This window comes from Oryzias latipes, chromosome 2 (genome assembly GCF_002234675.1).
Source record: "Oryzias latipes chromosome 2, ASM223467v1".
In the NCBI taxonomy this organism is placed as follows: domain Eukaryota; kingdom Metazoa; phylum Chordata; class Actinopteri; order Beloniformes; family Adrianichthyidae; genus Oryzias; species Oryzias latipes.
In genome coordinates this window covers 4,161,670-4,182,098 of record NC_019860.2, presented here as the reverse complement: position 1 = coordinate 4,182,098, position 20,429 = coordinate 4,161,670, and the positions used below count along the sequence as shown (strand labels likewise).

Here is a 20,429-nt window from a genome sequence, read left to right as displayed (position 1 = left end):
TTGTGTTTACTTCTTTTTAGCACCATGAGTGTGGGAAGGGGAGAGGATGACGACACCTGTGCGATGTACAATGTTTAGCATGTCAAAATAAAAGTTCAGAGTATGTCATATCACGTGTCTCTGCCTTTATTGCAGCGTTGCTGCAGCATGTGTCAGTCACATATAACGTACCGGTCTATGAGTATTTTGCTAGACATCAAACCGGTCTTCAATAATCAATAAGCTTCAAATGGGTCCGCCATGCTCTGTCACCTTTCTGACACCAAACTAACTTTCAACTAAACCTGCTCCAGACCAGGTTATGTTTATAGCACAAGTTGCTATGGCAACTTGACATACCCTGAAACATACCTCCGTTTTTGGAACCGAAAGCTGAGATTATCTGCTTCATTTCCCTCAAATTTACTGTAGTAACTCACATAACCTGCATTCAGGACGAGGACCTAGAGGTCATTAGTTTTAAACATTAAAAACGTAATTTAAAACATTCACATTTTCAGAGGTTTATCTCCTCTGTGAGTGATTGAGTGTGTTTTGAGACGAAATAAAGTACTATATCTTTTTTCACATACTTCACAAGAAAAAGGCTTTTCTCCTGTGTGAGTTATCATGTGTCTTTTGAGATGATTGCTACAACTAAAACTTTTTTCACATTCCTTACAAGAAAAAGGCTTTTCTCCTGTGTGAGCTCTCATGTGAATTTTGAGATTATGTATTTTTGTAAAACTTTTTTCACATTCTGTACAAGCAAAAGGCTTTTCTCCTGTGTGAGTTCTCATGTGTGTTTTGAGATGACTGGTACAACTAAAACTTTTTTCACATTCCTTACAAGAAAAAGGCTTTTCTCCTGTGTGAGCTCTCATGTGAATTTTAAGATTATGTATTTTACTAAAACTTTTTTCACATTCTGTACAAGCAAAAGGCTTTACTCCTGTGTGAGTTTTCATGTGTGTTTTGAGATGACTGCTACAACTAAAAGTTTTTTCACATTCTGTACAAGAAAAAGGCTTATCTCCTGTGTGAGTGCTCATGTGTATTTTGAGATCATATATTTTCCAAAAACTTTTTTCGCATTCTGTACAAGAAAAAGGCTTTTCTCCTGTGTGAGTTCTCATGTGCTTTCTGAGATAAGCTATATCACCAAACTTTTTTTCACATTCCTTACAAGAGAAAGGCTTTTCTCCTGTGTGAGTTCTCATGTGTCTTTTGAGATCAGATACAACACAAAAACCTTTTTCACATTCTGTGCAAGAAAAAGGCTTTTCTCCTGTGTGAGTTCTCATGTGCTTTCTGAGATGAGATATATCACCAAACCTTTTTTCACATTCCTTACAAGAAAAAGGCCTTTCTCCTGTGTGAAATCTCATGTGTCTTTTGAGACTATACATATCAATAAAACTTTTGTCACATTCTTTACAAGAAAAAGGCTTTTCTCCTGTGTGAGATTTCATGTGTGTTTTGAAATGAGATAGAGTACGAAATCTTTTTTCGCATTCTTCACAAGAAAATGGCTTTTCTCCTGTATGACTTCTCATGTGTATTTTAAGCTGAAATACAGTTCTAAAACTTTTTTCACATTCTTCACAAGAAAAAGGCTTTTCTCCTGTGTGAGTTATCATATGTGTTTTGAGATGATATACAGTACGAAAACGTTTTTCACATTCTTCGCAATAAAAAGGCCTTTCTCTTGTATGAGTTCTCATGTGTGCTTTGAGATTAGAGACAGTACTAAAACTTGTATCACATTCTTCACAAGAAAAAGGCTTCTCTCCTGAATGAGTTGTCATATGCCTTTTGAGATTAAAGACAGTACTAAAACTTTTTTTACATTCTTCACAAGAAAAATTCTTTTCTCCTGTGTGAATTCTCATGTGTGTTTTGAGATGAGATACAGTACCAAAACGTTTCTCGCATTCTTCACAAAAAAAAGGCTTTTGTCCTGTGTGAGCTCTCATGTGCGTTTTGAGATGAGATACACACTTAAAACTTTTTTTGCATTCTTTACAAGAAAAAGTCTTCCCTCCTGTGTGAGTTCTCATGTGTCTCTTGAGACTAAATCTGTTACAAAAACTTTTTTCACATTCTTTACAGGAAAATTGTGTAAGAATCTCCATCGAGGTATCGGCCTCCTGCTTCATATCAAGGTGCTCCTCATCTTGATTGATGAAGACCTCCTCTGGTTCCTCTTTATAATGTGGAGGTTCTTGTTCCTCCTGCTCCTCTTTATAACGTGGAGGTTCTTGTTCCTCCTGCTCCTCTTTATAATGTGGAGGTTCTTGTTCCTCCTGCTCCTCTTTAAAATGTTGAGGTTCTTGTTCCTCCTGCTCCACTTTGAAGTTCCTTTGTTGGTTGCAGAGATCTTCCTCTTCAGTCACCCAATGCTGGGGGAGGACTGCAGAAACACAAGAAGAGAATAGAAAATTTATGTCCCTCTCAACATTATCCTCAACCTATGGAATTAATATAAACAAATTTCTAGAATATCAGCAACTTAAATCAACTATAAGCACTAAATACTGCCTCACCCAAATAGACCAAGACCTTCCCCTTACAGTAACACATTTCATTGACCTTAAAAATCCCAAGCTCACCTCCAAAATTTATAAGATGTTATCGGACATAAATGAAACAATTTACTTACCCATGACAAAATGGGAGTCTGAGCTATCATTGAATTCTAGTGATCAATTTTGGCTACAGATCTGTTTGAATGCCTTTAATATGACCAAAAGCCCTAATTTGCAACTTATTCAATACAAGATTCTCCACAGAACTCACTACACTGGACAGAGGCTATTTAAAATGGGTCTCAATCAGTCTGCTATATGCACACAGTGCTTAGGTAACAACATAGACGACTATTTGCATGCCCTGTGGCTCTGTCCACCTGTCCAATCATTCTGGCGTAAGGTTTGTGAGGATTTATGTTTGATTTTTGTCTGGTTTAATCATAAAATTCCTGCTTGCCCCAAATTCTGCTTATTAGGTGACCTGAATAACATCAACATGGAATCTAACAAGGCTTATATGGTTCTCACCGCTGTATGTATCGCAAAGAAAACTATCCTCCTAAACTGGAAATCTAAAAATAATCTTAGCATCAACCACTACAGAAACCTCATGTCAGAGCATATTAGTTTAGAGATAATGTCTTCCACAAAAAACCTGTCGGCCTCAGACTCTCCCTGGCTCCAGCTGATTAGTCACATCACCAAATAGGGGTGGGATGGTGATAGGTTGGGCCGGGTCCTGGCTGGTTGGGTGGGCCGGGGTGGGTTTGGGGGGGTGGGCTCTGCCGGGCCTGCCGTTCTCCCGGCTCGGGGCTCTGGTTGCCCGGGTGGTGTGGTGGTGGGGGCGCACACTCTGCCGGCAACTTGGCAGGGGTTCCTGGGCGGATGCCTTCTGGGCGCGGGATAGGCAGTGCGGCTGACCGGGAACGGCGGCCGGGTGCCGTGCTGGGTGGCTGGTAGCCGTGGCGGGGGCTGGGGGGGGGGGGGGGCTTGGGGCTCTGGGGTCGTCTGCCCATGGCAGGTGTTTCGCCCGTGGCCAGTAGTTGGCGCGTGGCCTGGCCCCCCGGGGGTCGACGCCGCAGTCACAGCAGGGGTTAAGGGGTTCACTTGGGTGGGTTTATTTAATTAATATTATTATTATTATTATAAATATTATTTATTTATTTATTTTATTATTATTATTTTATTTATTTATTTATTTATTTGGGGGGGGGGGCTGGTGGGTTAGCGTGCTAGCCCTTAGGGAGGTCAGGGTATGAATGGTGGGGCTGGACCCCCTGCGTTCTGGCACCGGGACCCTTCCCTGCTGGCTGTCTCTCGGCGCTACGAGGCTCTGGCCTCCAACTGCGGCTGGCTTGCCGTTTCTGGCTGCCTGGCCGCTCTGGGAGGGGGGGCGCCTACCGCGGCCGGCTGGGGGGCCGGTCGCTCGGGGGAGCCTTCTCCCCCAGTTGTGCCCATCCGCCTGCTTCTCCCCGCTCTCACCCAAACAAATATTGCACACAGGCACATATGGCTCCGGGAACTGGATGGGAGGGGTATGCTGGCGGGGCTCACTGGGGACACCCCTCTCTGGGTACTCGTCGGCACCCGCCCTCCTCTCCGCTTTTACTTGCATATTAGACACTCTGATTCATATAGGGCCTTGTGGAGGGGCCTGGTGGAGGGGGGCACGGTAAAACATCCGTGCTCACCTTTAGCTGCCCCCCCCCGCCCCACAATTTTAACTTCCTCTGTAGACACACACACTGCATGCTAGCAGCACACACACAGCAAATACACACAGAGGGACCCCGGAGTGGGGGGCTCTGCGGCTTGGCAGCGGTGGGGCCCCCCCACACTGAGGACCTCCTATTTTACCTGCAGCACACACACAGCACTCCCACACCTCCATACATGGGTGGGGTCGGCCGGTCTTCACCCGCCTGGTCTTCTCAGGGCGGCCAGGCTTATGGGAATCCTGTCGGCTGCGGGGGGGGGGGGGGGGGGGGGGGGGGGGGGGGGGTCGGGCATGCGGCGCTGGGGGTCGGCCGGCTGGGGGGGGGTTACTGCGTGTCGGCGGGGGGTGGGGAGGGTAACCAGATGATTGTGAGTATGTGTGCGTGAGTGCATGGGTAGGACGGACCTGGGGGCTGGCTCGCTGGGACCCTCTGGGGCTTTCCCTCTCCATCACAGAGAGGGGAGGGCACTGAGAGGGTTGGGGAGGGGGGCTCAGATATTATGGCGGGGGGGGGGGGGGGGGGTTGTAGTGTGTATGGTTGTAGGGTTATGGGGGGTGGCTGTAGGTGCGTGGCGATCCCTGGGTTGCTTAGGTCGCGTGCCTGGGCTGGCTTGCGGAGACGGGGCGCCGGTCGGGTGGTGGACGGCTCATGGGTTCCGGGGGCCCTGGCTTCGTCCTTGGCCCTTGTCTCGGTGTCCGGTGGCCCCCATGGCTGCCGCCTGGTACGGCTAAGCGCTCTTGTCTTGTGGCCTGGGGGCCGGACATTGGGTTCGCTTGTGCCTCTGGGCACTGGGGGGGCCCCTGTAGGGGGGCCCTCTCTGTGCCTGGCCGGTGGGGTGGGCGGTCCCCTCCTCCCCTCCTCCCGGGCTGCCAGGGTGCGGATGCTCGGGGGGCTCCTGGCCTGGGGGGCTCTCCTCCCCTCTCCTGGTCTGGCTGGGTAGGATCTGGTCCCCCTTATGAACACACGGTTCACGTCGGCAGCATGCATGTATCCCCACCCCCACGTGCACGTGCACGTGCACACTGCCACACTGCTCCCTGTCTGCTTCATCCCTCCTCCTTACCCACAGGGTATTGATGGACTGATTTTTTTTTTTTTTTCGCTCATCTTAGTGTCAGATTTTCACCTTTGATGTAATATTTGTCTTTCCAGCAGATCTGGTATAATTGTTACAGCTTAAAATAATAACTTATTCAAATCAGTGCTTGTTTCCCCCACCTTTTCACCTTTCTTCCTTTTACTCTCTTCCACCCTCCCCTCACATTCTCCCCTCTCCCTCCCCACACACACTAAATGAAACAAATAAATAAAAACTAATACAACAAAAAGGGGTTTACACAAAGCTACACTCTAGTTTCTGGAAGCTATATAACCTCTTTTTGTGATAGTAAAACCTGTCCAACACAAAAAGCCTTCAGCTCTAATCTGTTTGCTAAGCTGTTGGACAGAACAAGTTAAAAAAAAAAAAAAAAAAAAAAGAAACACAAGAAGAGGCCCTTTTTATGATTTGAGGACTTTGTTTATTGTTAAGCACCAATAAAAATTTCTTAGTCTCAGTCAAAATATGTACAATTTAGAAATTGTGATTTAAATAATGCAACTCCTTAGTTTTAACACCAAATCAAATAAACACTTTTAAAAAGATTACCTACCACCTGTGACTGGTTGTCTACAACACAACTTCCAAAATTTTGAGTTTTTGAATAACTACCTTGAATAAATTTGGCTTTGAAAAATCATTTATTGACTCACGCTTGTGTCAGAACAAATGATCAAACATCTCCAAGCTTTAACCTACAAAGAGAAACGAGACAAGGCTGTCCACCATTACCCTCTTTATTTGCACACTTTATTGAACTTCTAGCTGCCGCAATTAGGCAAAAGCCAAGATATTGAAGGCTTTCAGACCAAAAATGTAGAACTTCTATTGGCAAAACTATCACCCCAATTAATAAATTTTCCTCAGTTTCAGAATACTCCATAAATTGGTTTTAAAAGCACAATCCTGCCAATTAATTGCAACTATCTAAACCCATTATCCATTAAATTACACACAGGCAAGATAAAGTTCTTCGGTATAAACATTTCTTCTAGGCTTGATCTATTCAAACTAAACCACACCCAACTCCTTTAAACAATTGAGGTTGATCTCACTAGATCAGGGGTCGGCAACCTTCGGCTCCGAAGCCACATGTGACTCTCGCATCATTGTGCTGCGGCTCTATGGTTTTGTAAAATAAAGCCGGCCCCCCCCAAAGTTTTTTTTTTTTCCTTAGACCAAAATCACCCATTTCCACGTAAAATTAATTAAGCTTGTGTTAGGGCAGCCCTACTGCCCTGTGAACTTGCTGTTATGATGACTGTAGGATGTCTGTGTAGAACAAGCTGAGGGGGGGTTTGCAGACTGGGGAAAAGAACAACAGATAAAGAGGCGAGGGAGGGGCTTAGACTCACCGCTTATGCTTCCAGACCCTATAACAAACAAACAGCTGCATCCTAAAAAAACATCGCAGTCTAGGGTTGGGCGATGTCCCTTAAATTGGCCGTTGACGATGTTTGCTGTCAACCATCGGGATGGACGATGATATCGTCGTGTGTGTGTGGGGGGGCTATTTTTAATTTTTCGGTCTTATATAATTGCTATTTGTTATTTTACTCTATTACATTATTTTATTTCCCAACTGATGACTCATCCGCCATGATCCAGTATAAACTGAAGGTAGTGACTTTAACAAAAAAGTAACAAACAAAATAGAAAGAAGTAGTCTGCCCCCGCACTTAACTAGTCAACTTAACTAGTAGCTTTGTGGGGAAGGGCGGGGGGGGTGCTTTCTTACATGAGCGGTATGTGTGGGAGATTTAAGACTGCGATCCGTCCCGCAGCTCTAGGGGAACGAGCTACAGAACTCAGAACCGGGTCTAAAAGTGTGTGTCTGAGCACAGCTCGGATCGTCAGCACACACACAGCGGCGGTGTGAGCTTCAAAGCAGAAATGTCGCTCAGTCCTTAGTCGTGTCCCGACTAAATAAAGGCTGATGTTATTTCCACATGTTTAAGTGCAGCCAGGATGCAGATTGCCGCACCACCCAAAGCTAATTTTGTTAGCCCGTGTTAGCATACTGCTAATCATGGCTTCTGAATCTTTCCGGCTCCGCTCTTCAGCAGAGAAAGCACTGACCACACGGATTAATATTAAAATGATGAGCGAACAGGCGCTTCATAATAACCGTAACATTATTAAAAGCACGTTTAGAAGATCGTCTCGTATATTACGGAGCTGACATGTCAATGTATATAGCCGCTCGGCGGAAGTCATATCCTCAGTTATTCCGGTTTTTCAAACCCTACTGCGCATGTGCGAATGATTTATTCCGACCGAAAGTGTGACACATGTGAACGTTTGTTATATTCTGAAAACATTTTTCTGGGCCCATGTACACGGTTGGACTCTAATCTGACCATTGATCCGATCAAGATATTTTGCAAATGTAACCGCGACTTATGGTGTGACTCGCAACGTGCCGGGGGCGTGGCATCACGATAGTGTCTCTCCATCGGGATGTCAGTCACCCATCTCGATGGACGATGGTATTGTTCATCAGCACAACCCTATTGCAGTCATTTATAAAATAAATATACTTAATTCAGTTTAGTGGATTTAAAGAAAAAAAATAGAAATGAGTCTGCATCTCAGTGAATTTGTTTCCATCATCTCACTTATCTTAACTCTGGGTGTTTGACAGACAGAAAAAGTCTATTTAGATTGTGGAAAATGGACAAAAGATAAAAGGAAACATCAGGGTCCAGTTTAGAAAAAAGAGGAAGAAAAACACTCCAAGGATAAAGGAATGCAGCCGGTGTTCAAAATTAAAACTTGCTAGGTGCCAAATACAAACACATTTACTGTTGGAGTAGTAAAATTTGGAGCACTATTTGCTACAAGGCTAATGAAGGTTTGCACTTAATTAGACAAGTATTATTAATTGCAGTGGTATGAAAAAGTTTGGGCACCCCTGATAATTTCCAAGATTTTTCTTCATAAATCAATGGTTGTTCGGATCATCAATTTTAGTTAAATACATCATATAGCAGATGAACACAGTGATATTTGAGAAATATTATTGGAAATCTGTGGTGGAATTTTACGAACAATGAGTTGTTTCTCTTTCGGCTTGTTGTTTCTCTTTCGGCTTTTCCCATCAGGGGTCGCCACAGCGAACGAGTCGCATGGTAAACTTGGCAATGTTTTACGCCGGATGCCCTTCCTGACGCAACCCTCTCAAAGCAACCGGGCTTGGGACCGGCACAGAAGTAGAGAAGGGAACAGGGAGCAGCCCGGATTCGAACCCTGGTTTCACGGACGGAAGGCGCCGCAAACCAGCACGAGCTAAACCGGCTCCCGAACAACCAATGACTTATGAAGAAAAATCTTGGAAATTATCAGGGGTGCCCAAACTTTCTCATCCCACTGTAGCCAATTGGTGGATTTCATCTAAGCTCCTCTGCTGTTCTCATAAGCACATATGCAGTCAGTGCTTCAGATGCAATGTACAGACTCGTTTTTTATTGTTCAATTTTATGAGACACTGTCGTGGGTCCCGCAAGGAAATAAGGGCCAAGGTGAGAGTATTCTCGTTTTTAATGCAAGAATAGAGCACCACAATTGCTCCACAAAGGCCAACCAACATATATTTCTCCACTCAGTCTCCACACTGGCACCTGTAACAGGTCCTCTTTTAGATGGTAAGCCCCTCCTCCTGGGCGTGGCTCTCCATCAGTCCAAATGAAAAAAAGAAAAGAGTTTTATCTTGTTCGAGGCATAAACATTCAGAAATAAACAGTTTCATACAAAGAAACATTCTGTGTTCATTACAAAGAAATTCCAATAATCCTCAATAAAATTAAACGCAAACAATGGACGATGTGTCACAGGACCCGGTGTGTCGATGACCACTTCCAGGTTACTTCCGGGAAAACAAACGAACGCTAATGGTAGCGTCGTGTGTGCTTCGTGTAAATGTATGCGTGAGGATGGTGAGTCGGCAACCTAGTGTGCACCCAGGGCTACCTGTGGGGGAATAGGGACGGAAAGAAAAAGGTAAGTTAATGTAGATGAATGACGTGTTTGCGGGTCCGTTCGTGTGCGTCAATGCGCATGTGGGTGTCTGTGCGTGCGTGTGCACGTGCGTGCGCACGTGCGTGCGCACGTGCGTGCGCCTGCCGCAGCAGCTGACGGTTCTACAACGTCACAGACACCTAAGAAAGAATGTGTCCTTTAGTTTCCATTGATGTTCATTCATGAAGCCAATGGAAAGACCAGAATTGATACATTCATAATTCGTGTCTGGGTTGTATTTGAGTTCAAAAAAAAAAAAAATAACAGAAAAATGTGGCAATGTGGCAGGTGGTTTCTCTCTATCTGCTACAGCAGGGGTGGCGAACAAGTTTGACATCAAGAACCAAATTTTTTCCACTGTGAGAGTCAAAGAGCCACACCACACACAGACCTTCCAAGACGCACGCACACAAACATGCAATTAAAACCGTATTATTTTCCATAACACACTCCTCTCCTCTCCCTACAATACAACAGCAAGTATTGTACTTTTGTTTATTTCAAGGAAAGTGTCCACCCTCAATACACACATCAAATGCAGCTTAGCCAGAGTGAACACAGCGACTACCCTGGAGGTCAGATCCCCCCTCCACACACACAGGCACCTCTCTCTCATCTCATTCACACACACTCTATCTCGCTCTTTTCTCTATCTCTCTGTCACACACAAGTCACTGAGTCACTTATTCCTCTGAAGTCAGATATACAATGATAAAAAACAGAATTTTTCACAATTTATCCTACAGTATTTACCTGGTAATTATTTGCATCTCAACATTCCTCTTTCAATGACCCTTACACCAACAAATACACCAACATCTGGACAGAGCATTCTTCTGGTGTCTAAGTGATTTATATTCACCATAAACACATTAAATATATTACATTTCAGTTGTGTGCAACATAAATTAATTTTAACCTTAATTAAAATATCTTGCTTTTTTATTTAAAATGTAATGACTGACTTTTACCATCAAAAGCTGATAATGTATTTAATATTAATATATTGCAGTTCATTGTTCAATGTGGCGATCAAACAAGCGCTAAGTTGCCAATTGTGAGCAGGTCACTTCTGCTCACAGCCCCCTGGCTCATGGTTTTATACTTAAGATTCCCCACTTCCCATGAGTCTTAGGGGCTGAAGGGGGGGGCTAACCTCCAGGCCAGTCCTAGCCTCTCTGATCAGCTCCTTTACATGAGTGTCAGTCAGAACGAATTGATCCCTTTATTTCACGTGTTTCATGGTAATAAACAGTGACTGGCAGACATATATTGAGGAGAACATCGACAGCAGCTTGAGAGCAGCTCTTTTACACACGGATATTACTCCATCTTCAAAATGTAACAGGTAGAGCTGTGACAGTGTTGGATTTTTGATGACCCCCCCCCACAAAAAAAAAAAAAAACATCTCAAACATCTCCAGTTAGTTCGCTGCCTCATCAGTAACAAGCGGGGATCTCAGGCAGTCAGTCTCTGCATTAAAGGATCCATGAGAAAAGTGATCTGCGGTTGTTTCCGTCCAGTTGCCCAAGCAGTGTCACGTTCTGCACTTTATTCATTTGGATTGCATCTTTCTGCTGTGAGCTCCAGAAAGAAGGAAAGTGGGATGATGGCCGTTTTCAATGTGCACTTTGAAAAACTTCAACGTGGAAGAGTTTTTAATTTTCCCCGGAATACGTTTTTTTCTTTTCTGCAATGAACTATTTTACTGCATCCAAAAGCTCATAATGATAAACAGTGACTTGCCATCTGTTCAGTAAAAAAGTAAAAATCTTCCAATTTTTCTAGAAACATCTTGTGTTTATCTTTATACTCTGAATTTCGCCATTTTGACCGTAAGGGTAACAGTCTGCAAGCACATCAAATCTTTATCTATGTGTTCCGGCATTGGGCATAACCCGCACAAATGATAGGTGGTCACGTATGTGTCGGGAGCAGCATTAAAACACACACACTGCCAAATTACTTTTATTATAATTTATTATTTATATTTAATACCATCTGATGGTTTGAATGTGGTTTAAGAGGGAAAAAAACTAGGAAATGAGGCACAGTATATAGAAAAAATGATGAGACGCAAAGAGCCGCATGCTCATTGGCCGAGAGCCACACGTGGCTCGAAAGCTGCATGTCCACCACCCCTTTGCTACAGTTGTGGGGGGGGGGGGGGGGGGGGGGGGGCTGTCTGCCTAGTGGGGGTGACTGGGCACTCTCCCTACTTCCTTTCACATTCAATCATCCATCTTGGACAGGGCTCCAGACTGCGAGCAATTGGTCGCATTTTGCGACCAAAATTTGAGAATGTGCGACTAAATTTTACATCCAGTCGCACATGTGCGAGCAGTAAATTTGCCTCCCCCACCCTCCGTATTTTTTTAGACATTAAACTTGGAAGGGGCACGTCAATGATCAATGAAATAATCAATGAGACGCAAGCGCACACGCACGCAGGCACATACTCATGAAACGCGAGCACGTACACTCTCGCGTGATACCTGTCTGTGAGGCGGCCACTGCGTGTGAGAAGAATAGGGAAAGTCACTGTGAGTGGCTAAAATGCGTGTAGGGGGAGGGGCCTAGAGCTGACCAACCAATCACAGTGGGGTATATGACTCTTGGGGGCGTGACAATGACAGGGTTTTGCAAGCAGGAAACCTGACAGCCCCCTCCCCGACCACATTAAGGAGTTCTTTACTTTCCTTTCTAGAACGTATCTATTCGCTCGTAATTTTCTAAATACATGCAGTCCGTGCTGAACTTTTCTCTGGGTCACACAGACCCGGAGCAAGGTTTAGGTTTTGGCTACGGTTACGGCGGCGCATCTTACGGGTTACGGCAGCACACCGACCGCCCCCGTCCCGCGGGAGTCGGGTCAGCTGAGGAGAATAAATGTCCCACACCTACATGCGTGACAGCTAACGGGGCTTGAACTTTAAACACGCTCGAGCAAAAATAACATTAGTTTTAGACTCACTGAAAATACGTGGGGAAAATGCAACGATAGACGTGTTTGAGATGAACCGGCACCTCGCCTGGTGGGGGGGCTGTGAGATGAAAGCGAATCTGCAGCAAGACTGAAGAACAACAGTTGGAGTTGTCCTTAACATTCAATTTAGATTTAATATTCCTCTCCCCCTTAGTATGATCTGTTTTATTATATATTTTATGATTATTTTAATGTTTTGTAGTTTATGTAGCCTTTTTTAATAAATTGGTATTTTAAATTATTTTAATTAATCACTCAACTACAAAAACCATCAGGACACATGTCCCATAATGCATTGTTTTGTAGTCTGTAGGGCAGCTTTCAGTCAGTTCAGTTTCCAGCTGTGTCCGGGTAGGTTTGCCCCTTGCTCCCACCCCTTTCTCGCGATATTTTTGTGATGATTGACAGTCAATGTTGGAGCAAAAACAAAAATATATGTCACACACCAGGTGATCTGCGCAGCGTTGAGTCCACCTGGGTGATCTCAAACACGCTTGTTGTGCATCTTGGCTGCACCTATTTGGTGTCACAAAGATAAATTTCCATCCGTTTTCTTTACTTATTTGTACTGTCATGACAGTGATGGTGATGTCAGTTTACCTTCTTGTTAAATCTTCAAAAGTGCAGAATAAAATGTGACACTGAATCTGAAACAGCACATTGTAATTTCTGCATCTATTATTAAAGTATTTATTAGTAATACAGTGGAAATTAGTAAATTGGGTTAGAATGTTGATTTACGGTATGCGCCCCTAAATTTTCTGGTTGCGCCCCTAAAATTTTCAGTTAGGGGCCACAGTGCTCCTAGTGAAAAAAGTTAGTCTGGAGCCCTGTTGGACAAACATAAAACACTCACTCGAGCACAGGTATTATCTCACCTTTGCACAAACAGCTTGCGTGACTGAATGAAAGGTTTCACAGGTGTTAGTCTGAAGGCATAAGTATGCGTGTGTGAATGTTAGTGGTATAATGTCCATGATTACTTGTTTGTATGTGAACACTATTGCACCTCTTTGGTTTGTTATTCATCTAAACCTGACTAAAATGATTAGAAACATCCAGCAACTTGTTGCTTTTTGACGCTATATGTATTAGCCCCCCCCATAATCACCCTCCTATCCCCCTTCTCCAACACCCCACTTTCTTCAACTCCCTACTTTTCTTCTTCGTCCGGCTCAACAAAAAACTGTTAAAAAAATAAATAGCAAAAATGAGGTTGAGTCTAAATTACAAAAGTGGTTGATTTGAAGATACATCTGGTGTGTCAGAAGTTTCATAACCCCATGTTGTAAAAGTAAAATATGTCCAACTCAAGAGATTTTCATCTCTCATTCGTTTGCTCAACTGTTGAACAGGACAAGTTAAACTAAATTTAAACCAGCTAAACCACACCCCATTAATGAAAGGCATACAGGACGACCTAACACGCTGGACCAACCTGCCTCTGTCCCTTATGGGCAAGGTAGCCACGGTTAAAATGAAAATCTTACCCAAAGTTAATTATCTCTTCTCAATGATTCCCACACAACCGCCATTAAAATGGTTCAAAACATTAGACTCATCCATATCAAGCTTTCTATGGAACAATAAACCTGCAAGAATTAGTCTAAAAACTTTAAAATCTGCAAAAAGCTGTGGAGGATTAGAATTACCGTAAATTCCGGGTTACAAAGCGCACCCGATTACAAGCCGCACCCACCCGTTTTTACGTGCTTAATTATTTTTGTACATACACAAGCCGCATCAGCATATAAGCCGCTGTCTCGACAAAGCACATCCTGACTCCCAGAGTGAGCGTGGCTCATTACCACACTGTGGGCGGGTACTGCCTTCATATATCCAAATGCACCCACATCTGAAACAGCATGGACCTCTATTCTGTTCACAAGTTCCTCAGTTATGGGTTTTTTTATTTTATTTTATTTTTTACCCATTGACAATCTAGGTATCATACATAAAATTACTAACAGTAACCATATAATCAACATTACATCCCTCAGTTATGATGAGGAAATTTACATCCCCGATCCCCCATTTCCCATGAGTCTTAGGGGCTAAAAGCGGGGCCAACGACTGGCTCGCCACACTGTTGTACGTGTTTAAGATTGAGCAAGGAGCAACAGTGCATGGAGGGGTGATCCGGAACAGCTCTCCTTCCACTTGTGTCGCGGCAGCATTATGGTACTAACGGGGCTGGTTAAAAAACCAGTAAAATAAAGCAGCGGCGACTGAAAAGCGCGCGCCTCAGCGCGGCGCGTTCGTCAGAAGTTTCCTTTCACAACAAACACTTGTTGCTCCACGGACGCCTCTGTGCTCCGCGCTCGCCAAGCGGGCTCCTTGTCTCCCCTTCCTATCCGAAAAGCTCACACGGCGGCTGTGAGCTTTTCAATGCAAAATTCCGCACACGGATTTGTGTTTCCAGTCGTGTCCCGACAAATTAAAGGCTGATGTTATTCACACATATTTACGTGCAGCCAGCCGAGTCACTATGACTCAGAGGTAAATACACTTCTGAGCATGCGCTGTTCTCTCCGTCACGCAGCTGACCGGCATTTCCATTTACTGATGGTGGATTTTTTCACGCTGCTTTTAACGATTGCTTTTAACTTGAAAGCTTCATCATATTGTAGCGGCGATCACGTGCACGTTGGGTCTGATGGCACCAAAGGATTCTGGGATGCGGCCGGGCATGCGTGTTTCTTTTTGTTGAACCATGACTGAAGTGTCTAAGACCTGAAGTCAGGTCCATGCTGTTTGGCTGCTTAGAGGTGTGTTACAAAACAAATGACTTGTGTTTGGTGTTAGATGGAGAATTCAAACCATTCACCAAGCTCGAAAATACGTACATGGCGGCCGCCAATTAAATCCATAAATTGGCCGCGTCACTGAATAAGCCGCAGGGCTGTAAGCGCAGGAAAAAAGTAGCGGCTTTTAGTCCGGGAATTACGGTACCTAATTTCCACAATTACTTTCTTGCAAATAGATTACAATACATCTTAAAATGGTTAAAAAATAATCCAGAAACCAACTCATGGTTAGACTTGGAACAGGCGTTATGTGGAAAGATCAACCTGTCAGAGCTACCATTTATTAGCCAAACAGTTAAAAAACAGGATTGTTTCAAAACTATTAATATAAACACCACTTTAACAGCCTGGTGGGAATTTCTCAAAATCTTGATCTTGAGCTAGGCGCTGTAAGAGACGGCATCCACTCCAGACGCTCCGCAGCACTGTTTCTCGTTCTTCAATCCTTTCTTTGTTTTCTTTCTTTTTCTTTTTTTTATCCTACGTTTTACTGATAGGTATCCTATGGATACGGACGTTTTTCACATTAGACCCAGCTCTCTCGTTTACTCTAGAGAGGTTTTGCTGGTTCTCAGGAAGAGTAAGCACGGAGTGGGGCACGATATCCCAGTGGAATTGCGGAGGAGATACCGGGGCTGCAAAGCCGGGGCTAAGCTAAAGGCTAGGCTAGCGGACAATCGGAGGCGATATAAACCATCGCTTCCCTCCGTGATTATGGGAAACGTCAACTCACTGCCGAATAAGATGGACGAGCTGTCCGCTCTGGAGAACCAGCGGATTTACCCTGAGTGCAGCTTTCTCATTCTGACGGAGACATGGCTAACCGATAGCGTACCGGACGCTAACGTGGACCTGCGGGGATTTACAGCTGTAAGAGCCGACAGAGACACGAAGGCGTGTGGGAAAAGCAAAGGTGGGGGACTCATCATCTACATCAACAGCCGTTGGTGCAACCCTGGCCATGTCACAGTCAAGGCAGTGTGTTGTTGTCCTAATCTGGAACTGCTAGCCGTTAGTCTGCGGCCATATTATCTGCCCAGGGAGTTCAGTCACGTGATCTCCATCTGTGTTTACATCCCTCCGAGGGCGGACGCAGCCGCTGCCTGCGAGAAAATACACAGCATCACAGCAAGGCTGCAGGCACAACATTCTGAGGCTTTCATAATAATTTCGGGAGACTTTAATCATGTCACCCTGGACTCCATCCTGGCTACCTTTCACCAGGTTGTAAACTGTCCAACCAGGAAGAACAGGACAATAGATTTACTGTATACCAACGTGAAGGAGGCATACAGAGTCACCGCCCTGCCCCCACTGGGAAAGTCAGACCACAACCTGGTGTACATACAGCCCCAATACACACCCCTGGTCCAAAGGCAGGCTGTCTCCACTCGTTCCATCAGGAGGTGGACTCCTGAAGCAGAGGAGGCACTGAGAGACTGCTACAACACCACGGACTGGGATGTGCTGCTGGGTGAACATGACGAGGACATTGAGGGGATGACGCACTGCATCACAGACTATCTCAACTTCTGTGCAGATGTGGTCGCCCCCACCAAGACTGTTCGGTGTTACCCAAATAACAAACCATGGGTAACACAGGAAGTCAAGGCTGTCCTCAACCGGAAGAAGAAGGCCTTCAGGACTAAAGACAAGGAGGAGATGAAAACAGCACAGAGGGAGGTGAAACGCTGCCTGAGGGAAGCAAAGGACTGCTACAGGAAGAAAGTGGAGCAGAAGCTGAGGGAGAACAACATGAGGGACGTCTGGGAAGGTGTCAGAAACATCACTGGACACAAAGCCAGGACCAGCACAGAGGGGGGGAGTGTAGAGCGAGCCAACGACCTGAACATGTTTTTCAAAAGGTTCAGTGAGAACACTCCACTCCCCACCGTCACTGTAGCCTGCCCTCCCCCCGACATATCTTCATCCACAGTCACCAGCAGCCCACCCTCCTCTCCCCCCCACCAGCTGCCGCAGCCACCACTTCTTCACACCCTCCCACTCTCACCTCTCCTGCACTACACCCCCCAACCTGCACCTTCTCCTCCTCCACGGGTGCTGAACAGCCCCCCAACCCATCTACCCTCCTCACAGCCCTTCCCCTGTTTCACGGCTGACCAAGTGAGGGGGAAGCTGAGGAAGCTCCGGCCCAGGAAGGCAGCAGGACCCGATATGGTGTGTCCCCGGCTTCTGAAGACCTGCGCTGCTGAACTCGGGGAGCCGTTACAACGCATCTTCAACCTGAGCCTGCAACTTGGGAGAGTGCCCACCCTATGGAAGACTTCATGCATCGTTCCGGTCCCCAAGAAGAACCGGCCCAGCGAGCTGAATGACTTCCGACCGGTGGCTCTCACATCACATCTGATGAAGACGTTGGAGCGGCTGTTCCTCAAGCTCCTCAGACCCCAGGTGCTGCACGCTGAGGACCCCCTACAGTTTGCCTACCGGGCAGAGGTTGGAGTAGAGGATGCCATCCTCTTCCTCCTACACAGAGCACACTCGCATCTGGACAAGGGAAAAGGCACTGTGAGGATTACTTTCCTGGACTTTTCCAGTGCCTTCAACACCATCCAGCCCCTTGTACTCCAGGAAAAACTCTCCAGTATGCGAGTGGACCCGTGCCTGGTTGCTTGGATTTCCAGCTACCTCACCGACAGACCACAGTACGTCAGGCTGAAGGACATCACATCTGACACTGTGGTCAGCAACGTGGGAGCTCCACAGGGGACTGTACTTTCCCCTTTCCTCTTCACCCTGTACACCGCGGACTTCTGCTACAACTCGGACACGTGTCACATCCAGAAGTTCGCAGATGACACAGCCATCGTGGGGTGTATCAGTGGCGAGGAGGAGTACAGGAGCCTGGTGGATGATTTTGTTGTCTGGAGCCACAAAAACAACTTACAGCTCAACACCTCCAAGACTAAGGAACTGGTCGTCGACTTTGGGAGGGACAGACCCAACACCAGACCAGTTCTGATAGGAGTGGAGGAGGTGGAGGTCATGCAGACCTATAAATATCTTGGGCTGTGGCTGGACAACAAGCTGGACTGGGCGAGCAACACGGGGCAGCTGTACAAGAAGGCCCAGAGCAGGATGTACTTCTTGAGGAGGTTAAGATCCTTCAACATCTGCAAGAAGCTCCTGGGGATCTTCTATCAGTCTGTGGTCGCCAGTGTAATAACCTACGCTGTGGTGTGCTGGGGGGGGAGCACCTCAAAGACAGACTTCTCCAGGCTGGAGAAGCTGATCAGGCGGGCTGGCTCTGTGGTTGGCACAAGGCTGGACCCTCTGGCTACTGTGGCAGAGAGAAGGACACTGAAAAAACTGACAGGTATCCTGGACAATACCACCCACCCTCTGCACACGACCATCAGTAGCCAGAGAAGCACCTTCAGCAAGAGGCTGCTCCTCCCAAGGTGCAGGACAAATAGACTGAGGAACTCCTTTTTCCCCCGTGCCATCAAAGTCTTTAACCTCCACTTAGGAGGGGGGAGAAAGACGGAAAAGGAAAGGGAAAGGGCCTGAATGACCTTTTTTTGTATATACTGTTTGAATTTTTCTAGTCACTGTGCTGCTTTTTCCTTTTTACTATATGTATGTCAACCAGTGCTGTATGCGATGGAGATGTCAATTTCCATGCAGGAACCTCCCAAATGGATAAATAAAGTTGTCTATCTATCTATCTATCTATCTATCTATCTATCTATCTATCTATCTATCTATCAAAATCATCAATTCAACCGTGCAAAATGACACCCATCTGGAACAACCCGGACATCCTTATAAACAAAAAAACGATTCACTTCCCAGCTTGGCAAGCAGGGGGCATAAAACAACTAGAGCACGTAATTATTGATAGAAGATTCATAACTCCCCAGGAACTTCAAGACAAACATGGAATAAATAACTTCTTGGAATATCAGCAACTTAAATCAAGTATTACTAAAAAGTATAAATATAAAGACGATGATTTAAAGATACCAGATGTAGTTACCACTCTGATTAATTTTTCAATGAATAGAACTCTCCCACACAGTCAGTGGCGATCTCGTAGGGGACATGTGAGCGCCCCCCACGAAAATCCTTTTATCTCCCTACACTAAGAACACTCTTTTCCGCGCAAAATTAGTTAAGTTTGCGTCAAGGGAGCCCCTACCATCCTGTCACCTTGCTGCTCGGATGACCGCATGTTGCACTGTCTGTGAACACGCTGTGGGGGGGGGGGGGGGGGGGGGGGGGGGGGGGGGGGGGGCACGCGGGGGAAGCGACAAACAAGTAGAGAGGCGGGGCTTAGACTCCCTTATTTGGTGGACTTATTCCACCATTAGGAGCTGGAGACAGTCACCGGAACAATGTTGGAGTATATACTGTTCTGCATAAGGAATGTGACTGTGGACAAAACCATCAGGGTTTTTCCAAACGAGAAACATTGGACGACTAGCCAAGTTGGCTGTCTTTTTAGAACTTGAGACATTACCTTCAGGTCAGGGGACGTGGCACTATACAGAGCTGCCAAAGCTGACTTGAAAAGCGTAACCAAACAGCCAAAGCAGACCTAAGGATGCGAACGGAGATGTGTCCACAGTAGCTCCAGATGCTACACGAGCAGAGGAGCTAAACTGCTTAACCGCTACAAATCCTCCTAAAAACACCCATCCAACCAACTTCTTTCCCCAACCCCTCCTGGCCCCTGTACACCTCCACTCACTGTACAGGAGCATGACGTCAGACAGGTGCTCCTAGCAGTGAACCCCAAGAAGGCTGCTTGCCCCGCATTTTGCAACCAAAATTTGGGAGTGTGCGACTAAATTTTACATCCAGTCGCACATGTGCGACCAGTAAATTTGCCTCCCCCACCCTCCGTATTTTTAATACATTTAACGCAGAAGGGGCACGTCGATGATCAAAGAAATAATCAATGAGACGCGAGCGCACACGCACGCAGCCAGACACACACACTCGCGCACATACTCATGAAACGCGAGCACACATTCGCGTGATGCCTAGGGGGAGGGGCCTAGAGATATTCGTGCGCGCACAGCCAAATATATGTGATGACAAATATCATCACAACCTGATATGTGCGTCTGAGCTATGAGTAAGTGAACTATTGATTCGTTTTTCCGACCTGCAGCTAGTGTACCAGGGCCAGAGTGTACAGCAGGGGTCTCAAACTCGCGGCCCCCAAGATGATATTTTGCGGCGCCCGCCTTAATATGAAAGTTCAATTTTAATTCGGCCCGCCAGTTTGTATGAAAGACACTTTTTCATTGTCGTGCGCGGAG

At 45.8% G+C, this 20,429-nt stretch overlaps 1 protein-coding gene across 4 annotated transcripts in view; it reads right to left on the bottom strand.

The window, feature by feature from the left end:
• LOC101172625 (oocyte zinc finger protein XlCOF6-like) overlaps window positions 1-20,429 on the bottom strand; it is a 185,082-nt gene continuing 164,653 nt past the window's right edge. For 2 of the 4 annotated variants that reach the window (XM_023962245.1, XM_023962238.1), the window contains one exon: window positions 1-2,392. In XM_023962245.1, coding sequence (XP_023818013.1) covers window positions 489-2,392 — 1,904 coding nt within the window. In that variant the 3' untranslated portion in view covers window positions 1-488. Of the gene's footprint in view, window positions 2,393-8,679; window positions 9,297-17,179; window positions 17,183-20,429 lie in introns of those variants that run through there. The other 2 variants (XM_023962227.1, XM_023962258.1) reach the window with 2 other exon arrangements.